The 13,229-nt window shown below is 47.8% G+C and overlaps 1 protein-coding gene across 3 annotated transcripts in view; it reads right to left on the bottom strand.

Annotated features, from left to right (window-relative positions):
• Window positions 1-690: 690 nt before the first annotated feature.
• The window catches only part of atp8a1 (ATPase phospholipid transporting 8A1), an 88,136-nt gene continuing 75,597 nt past the window's right edge, over window positions 691-13,229 (bottom strand). For 2 of the 3 annotated variants that reach the window (XM_062475726.1, XM_062475727.1), the window contains 6 exons: window positions 13,006-13,062; window positions 12,501-12,608; window positions 6,193-6,281; window positions 5,680-5,772; window positions 4,477-4,568; window positions 691-3,266 (listed from right to left, as the gene is read on the bottom strand). In XM_062475726.1, the coding sequence (XP_062331710.1) occupies window positions 3,169-3,266; window positions 4,477-4,568; window positions 5,680-5,772; window positions 6,193-6,281; window positions 12,501-12,608; window positions 13,006-13,062 (537 nt within the window). In that variant the 3' untranslated portion in view covers window positions 691-3,168. Of the gene's footprint in view, window positions 3,267-3,621; window positions 3,651-4,476; window positions 4,569-5,679; window positions 5,773-6,192; window positions 6,282-12,500; window positions 12,609-13,005; window positions 13,063-13,229 lie in introns of all 3 variants that reach the window. The other variant, XM_062475728.1, reaches the window with a different exon arrangement.

The following is a 13,229-nucleotide window of genomic DNA, read 5'->3' as shown; positions in this document are numbered from 1 at the left end:
TGGCTGACAGTGCATACTGTAGAGCTGATACTGTCTGGGGGATGCTCATGGGGTCTCGGATGCCTCAAGCGGTTTCCAACCCTAAAGTAGCCAGCCTTGGTGGAAATGCTATAATCTGCCATGTTTAGGACACCTCCGGGCTGGTGAACGGTGTGTAACGTTTTTGAGACCTGTTCATTTACTGTACTCTGAAACTAGAATATACCGCACAGATTTCCCTAGGTAGAACATTTTCTTAACATAAAAGGAATAGTTCTTTATGTATGAGTATGACTTCAAAAGAGGGGTATTCCTTAAGAGATTGCATTATATATCTAAAAACCGTGACAGCCATGTCACATAATACACATACTGAAATGACAGCAGTGATAAGACCAGCTAACTCAGTATAAGCTACAGATGACCGTGGGTTGAGCTAAAGGAGAGTAAGATAAACAACATTATAAGACAAATGATCAAACATGACGCAGATTGTCATGCATGAAGAGGACTTGTTTGTCTGTGAGAGTCCCCTGCCTTTTCCTGTTTAGGTTCCCACCCCTCCCTCCCCCTGGACAGACGGTTTTCTGCCACACACATTGGTGTCTGATTATGTGGGAAGACCAAACTAGCCGTCTCATGTTGCATGGGATAGGACTGGGATGGTAGGACGGATGGAATATTGTTTGGACAGGGGAAAGGTGACAAATGTTCCGGCTATGTTTGTAAAGTTTTATTTCAGTAGTCCTTTATGGCAGTAAAAGACAGAACACTTAAAGTTTGCAGTCCCAACATGCAGAACAATCATTGAACAAAAGACAAAAAGAAACAATATCAAAACAAATCTAAAAAGTGCATTTTTCTTCAGTAAAGTGACCAACACTTGAGAGAGAGAATCAAAAGTAGTACAATTAACACTTAACCAAAGAACGATTTGTTATTCCACTCATGCAGCCCACGACTTAAACAGACGACAGTTTGTTGGTTAAAAGCAACAGTCCCAAGCCTTGCTTCCACGACAATGACGTTCACATCAGAAGACCCACATTCAGCATTTTGGAATTTTGAAAGCTGATGACAACCAATCAGATAAACACGCAAGTATAGCATAACCAATCACTTCACTGATATATCCTCACAAAACCAGGAAATAAAAACACAGAGGTTTATTGTAAAGTAGAGGTGCACTGTGTGAAGAGAGAGAAAATAACTTACAAAACATACTGTAATACACCCAGAGAAATGATATACCAAAACCAATAACCAGATAATATGAAATATCCACTCCTGGAAAGGTACAGAGTGCATTGTGCAACAACTCCTGTCAAAGCAAGCATCAATGAGGCCTAAAACCCTCCAAGACTGGGTCTGGGCACACACGCACACACACACACACACGTTCATAAACACACACGCACAGGGCCATGCAGCAGCACACAGTAGTACACCATCATTATACCTGGAGTCGTGCAGACTGACGAGAGGAGCGAGCAGCACACACACACACACACACAACCCACACGCACCCACGGACACTCAAAAGTTCATCTACACACACATTCAAAGAACGCAACACCACAACTGAGGTGTCAGCATCTCTCAGTGCCATATTGAGGACACACATTAAGACATGCAAACAGAGCAGGTATCCCCAGGAGAAGGCGTTCACTCACTCACGGACGGACTCACGCTCAGAATCATACACACATGCACATGCAGACGACACATACTCGCACACACACGGTCAGAACACCAATCTCCCATAGGGAGAAGAGCAAACACACAAATACAAGACTTTTAATTTTAAAATAAATTAGCGTTAACGATATTAATAAGAACAACAAGACATTTAAGAAAGCTGTTTCCTTCTATCATTCGAGCATTCTCAATCGTTTTGTCTGAGAAAGGAACCAAACGCACAGACGATTCATTACAAAGCCGGTCAATGCAAAATTCGTACATCTCCAATATAAAAATACAAATTCACAAAATAACTATAGAGAGACCAAGTCGTTTTTCGATACTGTGTGGAGCTTTCCTGGCTAATCTTCTCTCTCCTGTAAGCTAATGGCACTTATGTTCCAGAGGATAAACTCCATTCTAAGGGAAATACGATCGTGAAATACAAGCCGCCACTGTAAGCGTACAGAAACTGAAGAAGACCGTCAAGCAGACCCCCCCACCCCCCCAAACACTCTGCAGGACAAAAGAACCTAGGTTTTACATGTGCCACAAGGCACTTCATTTGTTACCATGAGTACAATATTGGGGAGGTACGGAGTTCACCTTTACCAATCAAAGGGTAGAGCACTGTCCTACACTAGCTAGGCTACCTTGTTCCATCAGGGGGAAACTAGTCAGGCACCATTGTGATTGTTGCAGCCGAGTAATGTGTGGAATGCAATTACTTGTTAAGAGCAATCGAACTGCTGTGTAACATGGTGGAGATTGGACTACGGCGAAGGAGCTATCATTAAAAAGTCAAACAAACTAGGCACGATACCTACATACTAATTCTTACATAAATAAACAGAATTAAATGAGAGAGAAGTATGGCTGAAGGCATGAACAAATGTAAGGCCTTATTATACAGTCGACATGTTCACACAAGTGCAAAAGAACAACAAAACAACGAATTGTCTGGTCTGAAGTGGTCCATTCAGTGCTGGAATAAACTCTGGAGTGTGTGTAGGTTAGGGGTACATTGTTCTAATCATATCCATTGTTTGAAGAGATTGAATTTACGACTGCTCTTTGGCAATCTATGTTTACATCAATATTGTCATTAAACATTTTGTGCCAAAAATAGTTCAAATGATTAGAACTTTTTGTACGTTATTCTTTTTTTGGGATCTGCTAGAATATACATAAAGACATTTCACAGAGGCAACATTTCACTCCATTTGACTGAGCAAGAACAGTGATGAACTTCAGACCACAGATTCTGCTAAAAATGCAAGCACAGTGCTCATTATGTCTGCTGAACACACAACTACAGCATAGTGAATACTTTTTCAACGCTATTTTGTTCCATGTTTTTTTCCCTTTTTGAAGTTGTACAACACATCCACCCCTCCCTTCGGCATCCTGTCCACACCCCCCCACAGGCTCGTGGTGAAGTCGCCTGGGGGGGCACCCCTTCTCTAGCTTCAAATCGCTGTGGGAAACGGCCGAGGCTCCGGACAGACCTCACCACTCGTTGGGCCTCTGTTTGGTGGTGTCGTACACCCGGATCACTTCTGACTGCGACACCACCCCGTTCTCGTCCTGGGAGAAGGCATAGCCGTCTGCAAGCAGGACACAGGGAGTGAGGTACAGAACAACAGGGCCACCTGCGCACCCTGGTTGGAAGGTAACACGTTGACATGAACTCAAATTAACTCATAATTTAAACAAATTAACAAATAAAATGACATACTTTTTGAACAAATTAAACAAAAATACATTTTAAATATGGTAAGAATAGACAAACTAAAAACTATTAAAACAAAGCTCCCTAAGGTTTCTCTGTGCTAAAATTCCTTTTAGGGGGTGGTGGAGGGGGGGGGGGGGGGCGTCTTTCTGATATCTGACACCTGTTCTCTCAGGTCTACAGCTAGCTACCACCCAGGGTCTGTTCTGACCTCTGACCTCTGGACTCACCTTCAGGTCTCATATGACTCGGTCACTAACTGCAGGCCAGCGGACGAGTTCAATAGGCCCCATGAGAGGAGTGCATTGTGGGAATAACATTTCAACAATTCATGAATGGTCATTTCTGGTCTAACCACAAGCTCACGCCACAGCACTCAGGGAAGGCAAGAGAGGTAGTTGTCTAACATGGGCAGAGGAGGTACTGGGGCTACTACAGGTCAAATATAAGTGTCAAATAAAAGGAGTTACACAACAAGGATCCTATATCTATGATAAATACGAGGTAAAAAACAGACAAAACAATCAGCAAAAAGCAAAAACAAACAAACAGAAGTAGCACAAAAACACCACAAAACAAACAGACGGAACAAACCAAAATTAAACCAAATACATTCCATCTGTGTAGTAGTATTGACCTCTCCACCCAGGCTGTGTTGAAGTTAGCATTAGAACAGACTGTGTCTACAGCACTCTGAGGCCCAGGCCTCAGGCTATGGCTGTGGTTGTTAGCAGGTGTTAAGACACAAACAGGGAACAGAAGGGTGTTCTAGTGTAACTTAATGGGCTTTGAGACAGGGTTATGTATGTGGATTTCCTGCATCTGGCTAATGTGGAACATGTGGATGGGATTTTACAGAGCGGAGGGATCACTGGAGAATTACCGCTTCTCTAGCAGGCTCTTCTGCTGGGTACTGTGTGTGTGTGCTATTCTGCTGGGTACTGTGTGTGTGTATGTACTCTTCTACTGGGTACAGAGCTGGATGACGGAAGAGGAATAGCACTCAGCTCCTACAACTCCCTGCATGAGTGTGTGTGTGTATGTGCATGCATACACAGGCAAAAGGGTGCGTGTGTGACACTTACGGAGCAGGTTCTGCTGCATGGAGTCTGACCGGTACAGACTGACCGTGCTCTTCTTGAAGACGTTCTTCAGTAGTTGGGCTCTCTCCGTCAAACTGGTAAGACACAGACACACGAGAGAGAGAGAGAGAGAGAGAGAGAGGGAGAGAGAGAAGGCGAAAGGGAGAGAGGGAGAAGGAGAGAGAGAGAGAGAGAAGGAGAGAGAGAAGGAGAGAGAGAGAGAGAGAAGGAGAGAGAAAGGGAGAGAGAGAGAGAGAGAGGGGGACAGAGAGGGGGAGAGGGAGGGTGTCACCAACACGCTGAGCCCTGCAGTTATACTTAATGACCCATACATGAAGCTTCTCTCCAGCTGCTCTTCCTGCTGGGAGCTGCCAGGCACACAGGACACTGAAGGACTGGGATCCAGGAGGGGAAACTGACCTTGTGTGGGTTTTCTCCTACAGTATGTCTGTGTGTGTGTTGGGGGGGCGACTGTGTATGATATAAATTATGACCATACGATATCTTTGTATAATCTGTGGGTGCTTGTGTGCAATTTTGTCACGTTTTTGTAAGTGTGTTTGTCCGTACTTGCAGGTGTGTGTGTGTCCGTACTTGTGTGTGTGTGACTGTGCTGAGCCTGCTGTGTCTGGGACAGTGGCCAACAAGGGGAGATCACTCGGAGCCAGCAGCCAATTTGATATTGATGTGTACCATGCTAATGTGCTCCCTGGGCCTGGGAGGGGCAGCCAGACTGGCAGGCTACCTGATGAAAGCCCTGGCCTGGGAGCCCCTTCTCGGGGATCCATGCTCAAGATTCATGGCTTTAATAATCCGGAGGCACCACTGCCATGCGGCTCGCACAGTAACACAATGACAGGGAGGGAGCTGGGTTTGAGCCACGAGGCTGCTGGGTTTGAGCCGTGAGGCTGCTGGGTTTGAGCCGCGAGGCTGCTGGGTTTGAGCCGCGAGGCTGCTGGGTTTGAGCCGCGAGGCTGCTTTCTGGGTGGAGCGGACAGAGAGGAATACAAAGAGCAGATACTACTTGAAGAAGACAAGTGACACGCCGCTGATCCTGATATACAGTGTGTGTGTGTGTGTGAGTGTGAAGAGGGGGCAGGGTGGCTGAGAAAGGAGATGGGGGATAATGTGTGTGTGTCCAGAAGGTCAGGATGTCTGTGGAAGTAGGAGATGGAGTGTGTGTGATGGAGGAGTGTGTGATGGTACCTCTTCCCATGCACCACAGCTCCAGGGTCCTTAGAGAGGGCCTCCAGTTCCTGGACCTCGTCCACCAGAGTCTTGAAGCACACCTTCTTCACCCTGTAGGGAGGAGGACCAATCCCAATCACCGTCACCGAGCAAAACAAATGTAAAACCAAATCCAGATTGTCAAAATGAACAGAATCTCTGAATGTGTTTCAAGACCATGACTACAATGAGTCTAAAGGCCTTTGCAGACCGAGTCCGAAGCAAATAAACAAACTAAAAACCAGAATTATTCCGATTTTTTTGTGCACTTTTTTTTGTATTTGAATACTGCCTACTTTGTGATGGCCTGTAAAATACGTTTGCTTACCGTATCCTAAATGTACAAAAACTGAAACACGTTGTCTGCGCCTCACAGAGGTGGATCTGACCGTGTGACCTCTGGATCCACAGTTACATGCTATACCAATGGGCCTATTCCCATGCTGTCTGAGAGGAGCTAGTTCTAGACAGGAAGTGAGGAGGGCTACTCACACTTTGTAGGCCACGTCAAAGACCAGGGAGGTGATGGGGATGAAGACCAGGCCCATCCAGAAGACCCCTGAACTGAACATCATGTCCGCCTGAGTAAGTACACACACACACACACACCTTAGGGTCATTGCGGACAAAACGCTGATCAAAGGGTGATGATGCAAGACAAATGTAAAAGGAGAAGAGGTTGGCAACAGGAGAAGCTTCAGCCTCGGGTGAAACCTATTAGAGCTTTTCCCAAAACAACAACAGCAGGGAGTGTAAGCCCCTGGGTGCAGATGTCCTGCAGGAGGAGTGGAGATGTGTCCCCTAGGCTGGACACTTGCAGTGGATAGTATCGGTGTCTTGGAAGATGTTTCATGTAGGTGATGATGATGATGTTTTGATGTACTGTAATATATGCATGTCACTTTGAAATGCTTATCTGTTGCCTTTCTTGGTCAGGTCTCCCTTGAAAAAAAAATTGATGACATCTCACTGTGTTTATTCCTGTTTAAATACAGCTTAAATCAAATTAAAAATGAATACAAACAGATGTTTCCATTTAAACCCTCCCCCAAAAACAAACAACAGCATTGCGATGATAGATAGTGGTGGGCTAGCCCAGCAGGGCTGAGCTGGGCGATCCTGTGTTATTGTTGTTGTTTGGGTTTACTCTAACCACCTCCACATCCCCTCAGGCTGAGGATGGGACTTTGCGGGCCGGCAGCAGTACTGCAGGATCCTTTCCACTAGTCACCAAGCCTATTGTGATGGGTGGTGAAACCCCTGCAGTTGGGTGGGACACTTCCTCACACAGTTTATTAGTATGAGGTCAGTGAGTCTCTTGACCCCCACCACCCCTCACCCACGCTGCCCTGATCAACCTACCCACAATGCCCTGGGGCTTCCTGCAGCTCACCCGAGGCGGAACATGAGCAGGGATCAGGAGCACTCCCTGAGATGTGGGGTTCAGCCCTCCAGTCCTCAGCAACACAGTCTTTGGGTATTGCTGGCAAAAGCATCTCTGGAACGACTTCAGCCCAGTCCGATAAAAGCTGTGAAGTCCGAGCCAGACCAACTCTGCCTCGTTGACTCTGTGAAGTCAATGAGGCAGTGACGGACAGCCCACTAGAGGGTTCAAATGAGGCAGTGACGGACAGCCCACTAGAGGGTTTAAATGAGAACTTTCTTGTTGTTGTCCTCTTCACCGTTTCAAATAATAAACACTGTCTCAGTGTTTTCTTGTGTGGGATCTTGGAACTGTGGAGCATTTTGCCAAGAAATATCCACAAATGAGATAGCCGTGGACTTGTTCCAGACTCATTTGTTAGTCTGCGTTCAGAAGCAAAGTTTTCCACTTCAGATCCCCATCTCGCCGGATCTTATAAGCCTGCCATCTGGGACGGCAGCTTCTCTGCATGTCCGTGGTCATGAAGGCTTGTGAAAATAAACAATTCATCAGACGACAGAGTCGGCCCAATCCACTCAGACAGTTCAAATGAAACGCAGTTGGACGTGTCGGGAGGTTCCATTGGGTGTAGGGGGGGGGCAGCCCTGGCGTGGGCTAGCCCGAGCAGCCATCTGAGTGGGGGTCGTGTTTGCTTTGGCCTGGCTGCATTGAAACTATCTGTCATTACATGTCAAAAATCCAGACACACGCCCCTCGCATCAATTTGGGCAGTACATGCTTGAGCCACTTGTTCAAACTGCAAGGCCCCCAGACAATGGCCTTCCTGTAACACTAAACAGGCAGGATCCTAGGATGGCGCCTTAGGGGACACCTACATATCTACACGCAGAAACACATACAAACTGGTGCACACACACCAAGACACTAAAACACACATGCACACACAGTAAAAAGTATCAAAGGGCTCAGGTGTTCTCAAATTAGCTAATCTGTTCGTCATAACTAGCAAATGGACTTTGATGTCTGACAAAACATCAGGGAAAGAGGAAATCCCAAATGGCTGGAAATCAAAATGTCTTTTTCCTAATGTTTCAACAATATGGGAATGAATGGAGCTTTCTATGTTGCCCAGCGACGAAAAATACATAGGTTGAGGGAAAATTGCACAGGAGCACAAGACATTTTCCTGTCAGGTTTGAAGCTAGACAGTCCCTGTGGAAACATATTTGGGGCTTTATTGCTGCGTCAGTTTAATTATTTTAATTTTCATCCAATGTATCACACATTTAATGGCAGTATTTAAGCTGTCGTGAGAATCTTTTGAAAATAAACCATGGATACGAACTCTGTACATTAAATCAAAGTCAATGGGGCTCATAAAATAAACCATCCCCTTATTTCATAACATTAATCTCTTACAAACATTTGTCCAACTTATCTATATAAATATTCCGCAGCCACAGACAATGTTGGGTGTATACAGTACCAAAACATCACAAATCTCTTGGATTGTTTATCATAAAACGTAGGCTAACTTAGAGCCAACTGCCACCCCTAATCCATAAATTCAGTTGAGTTGAACCTCATATCACAAATGTTTGCCTATATGAGATATTTTGAGAATCCAAGGTACATGGCCTCTAAGCCAGCAGTGTTGGGTGAACGCTAGGGAAGACTCATTCCTGGGGGCCAAGGGAGCTGGGAGTCTAGGGTGTGGGGTGTATTTTTAGGACAAACTAATAAACTGGTCTGGCCTGGCAGACAGTGGTGTCCGCAGCCACGGGGCTGTGTGTTTTGACAGGCCATCAGCCCCCTCACGGCCACTGGAGACACACAGACGCGCTCCCTCACAGATACACACACACTCAAGCGCACACACACACTAAAGAGACGTGTTGACACATTCATCCTCTCCCGGTTTCTCGCTAACTGTAGACAGATACAAAATCCCTCACAAGACACATTTTACAAAAAAACTTCACATTTTCTTAAAAAAAAAAGTATTTACAAAAATCTGGTTTAGGTCAACAAGCTATTGAAACCTCCATTACCGACTGGCAGAGCTGCTCTGTCTTCCCCAGCGATGTCTAGGTGCATTGATCAGAAGTCTCCCTCAGCGGCAGTTGGCTGATTGTGCCTGGCAGGCCCACAGTGATAGTGTGGCTCCAAGAATGTTAAAGCCTGCTATTGTGATGGTAAATATGAAGGGAGGACAATCCAATTCACCCGATGCCTAGGCCTTTGGCTTTAGAAAGCACAGATTGAGAAAAGCCAACACGCCCCCCCCCCCATCCACATCCACACAGTCTCCATCTCTTTCTATCATATCTGAAAGGCTGTCAGATTTCAGATTCTCCTCCTCCATTGGCCGAGCCCAGGCCTGGAGATGCTGATATCCAGACACCAGCGCCCTAAGAGCACAGAGCCTCATTGTGCAGCCCTTTTTATTGGCCACATTGAGAGAAGGGTTAAGTCAAATCCAGTAATAGGGAGTTATTCCACCTCTACCCACCTCGCCTCCCCTTTTATGCTGAATGCAGCTGAGTTCACTGGACCTTACAATTAGGAGAGAACAGTATGGTAGGATGTCTGGGGCTGTGGGGACGGAGGAGGGGATCTATATGTTAGGGAGACGCCATACATCCCCCCTTAAATGCCGTAGTCATCACGCGGTCCCAAATCCCAAGCTTTAGGGCTCGGCTGGGCAGCCAGCTAGCATGCAGCAACACTGCAGAGAGAAAGAACCAGTCCCAGAGGACTCCAGAGCAGAGAAAAGATATGGAGGCTCACTCAATGCCCCCAACAGAGCGAGAGAGAGAAATAGAGAGCGAGAGTGAAAGAGGCCTTGCTTGGACAAGGCCCACAGATCCACAAATTCCCCAAATGTCGTCATTGCAACGCAGGGGCAAGCGCAGAATTCACAATCCCTTTACCCCCTGCCCCCCCACCTCCCCCCACACACACTCTTCCAGCTTCCGCCATGGAAAACAAACACTGGCTCTCTCAGTAGGGTCCATCTTCCAGTCCATGTTCTCTCTCTGTGTGTCGCCTCACAACGGACCACAAGACATCCGCAAAGAAAACAGAGTGTTGGACCACTTACATAAACACTTAGAGCTCAACGCAAGTCGCTCGGGCACAACTGTCAGTCGGTGATTTACAACGTGTATCGCAAAAAGATTAAAATTGCGGAAAAGACAGAGTGGAGGGCAGATTCCATGTCAGTTTTACATGTATTAGCTCACCAGTCATGACATTACAGCTTGAGCTCTGTGACGGATACATCAATTGTAATGCATATCCTCACACACACACACACACACACGATACAGCTAAACCATCGACAAACGTGTGGGGCGTCCATAACACTCTAGACTCTAATAAATCACTGGGTCTGTGGGTCCGGTAGGTCTCCCCGAGGTTTTAACAACGAAAAAAGCTCCCCTACAATCCACACGCGGGTCTTTAAGAAAGGCCTTAAGTATTCCAAAAACAGAAGAGGGGGACAGAGTCAACACAGATACTGAGGCCCTCTCTAATTCCATCATAGGGCCTTTCACAGATTTAATAACGAGGAACCGTGTGGGCTTGTGTAAAACAACGGGGGGCTGAGAGTTGCGTGTTGAAATGCACCCCCGGAGTTTGAGGGCTCCCTGTGGCTTTCAGAAGAGATGGCGGGCCCCGCTACTTTCATTTCAAACACTGGATGTCTATCAAACCTACTGTACGCACACACACGCACTTCTGAATATAAAAACACACGCAGAGATTGCAGGCTGGCGGGCGAGCGATGAGAGGCTGGGGGTTATCTAGAGGAGGTGCGTCAGACTGCTCAGTGCCACTCTGAAGGGCATTCCTCTGGTTCAAAGGAAGTGATGTGTGATACGCCGACTGATGCAAATCCGCTACAGGTGCACTGGAACAGAAATAAAACCAGGAAACACACGAGGGTGTTGGAGACATGAGTACAGGGCTTTGAGCTACACCTTCACATGATATTAAAAAAAAATCAATTTGAAAAGCTCCGTTGGGCTCTGCTCGCGGAATAGCAATCATCTTATGTCGGGGAGTCTTCTTCTGGAAGTCTCACTTTCACGATCAAAGGTTGTTATCCTCGCACGCGTCGAGGTGCCTCAACTCGGGTGCGGACAGAGAGAGTCCTGCGGGCCGCGTGACAGAACCCGCCGTGGAATCTGATGAATGCCTGCTGAGCGGGGGATGGATGTGCTGCTGACAAGCGTTGGAGTGTGCGTGAGAGTGAGAGGAAGCCCAGCGGTCCTCATCAGCAGGGAGAACAGGCGGGGTGTGGGAGAGGGTGGCAGCAGGGTAGATATGGGAGGGACAGCCAGCGGGCAGCCGGCCAGGGCCACTTTGTCTACCTGAGAACCTGGGGTACAGCTGGTCCCCTGGAGCATAGCCATGCTCCTACAGGGTCATCTGACATCTTCCTTTCTTATCCGTGTCAGACCTTCAGGGGAAACAATGGGGGTGATGTGCGGTTTGGACTCGGTCCAAGATGGAAGGCCTCTGAATGGCTGAAGGCCGTCTCCCCCTCTCCCTCCCACCTCCCTTTCTCTCCCTCTCTACCTCCCTCCTTGTCTCCCTCTCTCCCTCCTTCCCTCCCTCCCTCCGTCTCTCTCCTCCAGCTCAGTGGCGGGAGGCTGGGGGGCTGGGAGCAGGGCTCTGATGCAGTCTCAGGTATCGGAGGACACGTCTCTGTGTGATGATGTACGGGTGTCTCTGTGGTGGGGCTGGAGCTTTGGGTTACAAGCTGCCCACCAACACTCCATTACTGCCATCTCCCAGAGCTGCAGGGCCTGCATGGAACATCTCTGTCTGTGTGTGGGTGTGTGTGTGTGTGAGGAGCAGGTGGGTTGCAAAGAGGGAGGGGTGCTCCACACAAATGCCCTGTCTCACACACCTGAAAGGTCAAGGCATGAACCTGAACGAGAACAATCCTGACTGACTCAAACAGGTCCTGGGTTCCAGTGCATTGTGGGAGAGCAGCATGTTAACCAGATCCATGCGGACGTCGCTACGTCCCAGCGTGAACAGCAGCGGGCGCCCCGTCACGGCGCTACGGCGCCTTGACGTCACCTGCAGATACTCACCGGCAAGCAAGGCCGACGTAACACAAACACTGGCTTAATTGCCCAATTAAGTCATTATGCAACACAAGCCAGAACCCACCGGTCGGACCCCCTCCGGCCCTCCGTTTAGAAACACACGATCGTATTTCGCACACACAAACAGAATAGTGGGAGAGAGGAAAGGAAATATTCCCACCACCAACATCATGAGAAAATGAGTTATGGGAAACTCTTGAGTATGAACTATGATATCATGTAAATGGTTCTCATTGCAGGTTGAATGGATGTGTGTGTGTGTACAGTATATATGTGTGTGTGTGATTTACCTCTCCAGACATGTCCGGGGCCAGGGGAATCAGGGGCCACAGGGAGGAGTAGATGCCAAAGAACACCACCCATAGTCCGATGCTGCCCCAGATGGCGATGTGACTGAACTGGGGAGGGACACGCACAGTAATCATCACACAATTCCCTCGGTGATCAAGCTCATGACACAACACGACCCAACACAAAGGTTTCCGACGTACATGACGTTACCCAGACACCGTGCCCTAGCTAGAACGCTAGTAGATTGCGACAGTTGATTTGATTAATGGAGTCTAGTAACGGGAAGGTCTTCGGTAGATAATGGTCCTGTGTAATGCTAACAGTATGGTGGAGGGTGGGGTGAGGGCTGGAGGGAGAGGCAGATGGGGAAGGCTGGGGGACGTGCAGCAGAACTATGTTACAGGAGTCTGTGGTCCTGTAAAAGAGGGAGGGGAGGGGCCGGGGGGTGGGGGAGGGGGGAGAAGGGAGTGGGAGGAGACGGAAGCAGGGGGAGATGAACCGTACCATGGTCCACGACGAGGTCTCCAGGCCGGCCTTCAGGCACACCGTGATGACTACAAACTGCAGAGGAATCACAAAGTCAAATACTAAACCAACAGGAACCTTCTCACGTTCAAGGGGTCAGTCGAAAGACGACACAAGTTCAGCACTGAGGAACACCCCCTTCTGTAAACCCTTCCGTGCTATGTTCTTTGGCTTGAAAAGGGAAACAGAATTGAGGTTGTAAA

Source organism: Osmerus eperlanus, chromosome 13 (genome assembly GCF_963692335.1).
Source record: "Osmerus eperlanus chromosome 13, fOsmEpe2.1, whole genome shotgun sequence".
Taxonomy (NCBI): Eukaryota; Metazoa; Chordata; class Actinopteri; order Osmeriformes; family Osmeridae; genus Osmerus; species Osmerus eperlanus.
The sequence above is the reverse complement of the archived record's forward strand: the minus strand, read 5'-3'. Positions and strand labels throughout refer to the sequence as shown.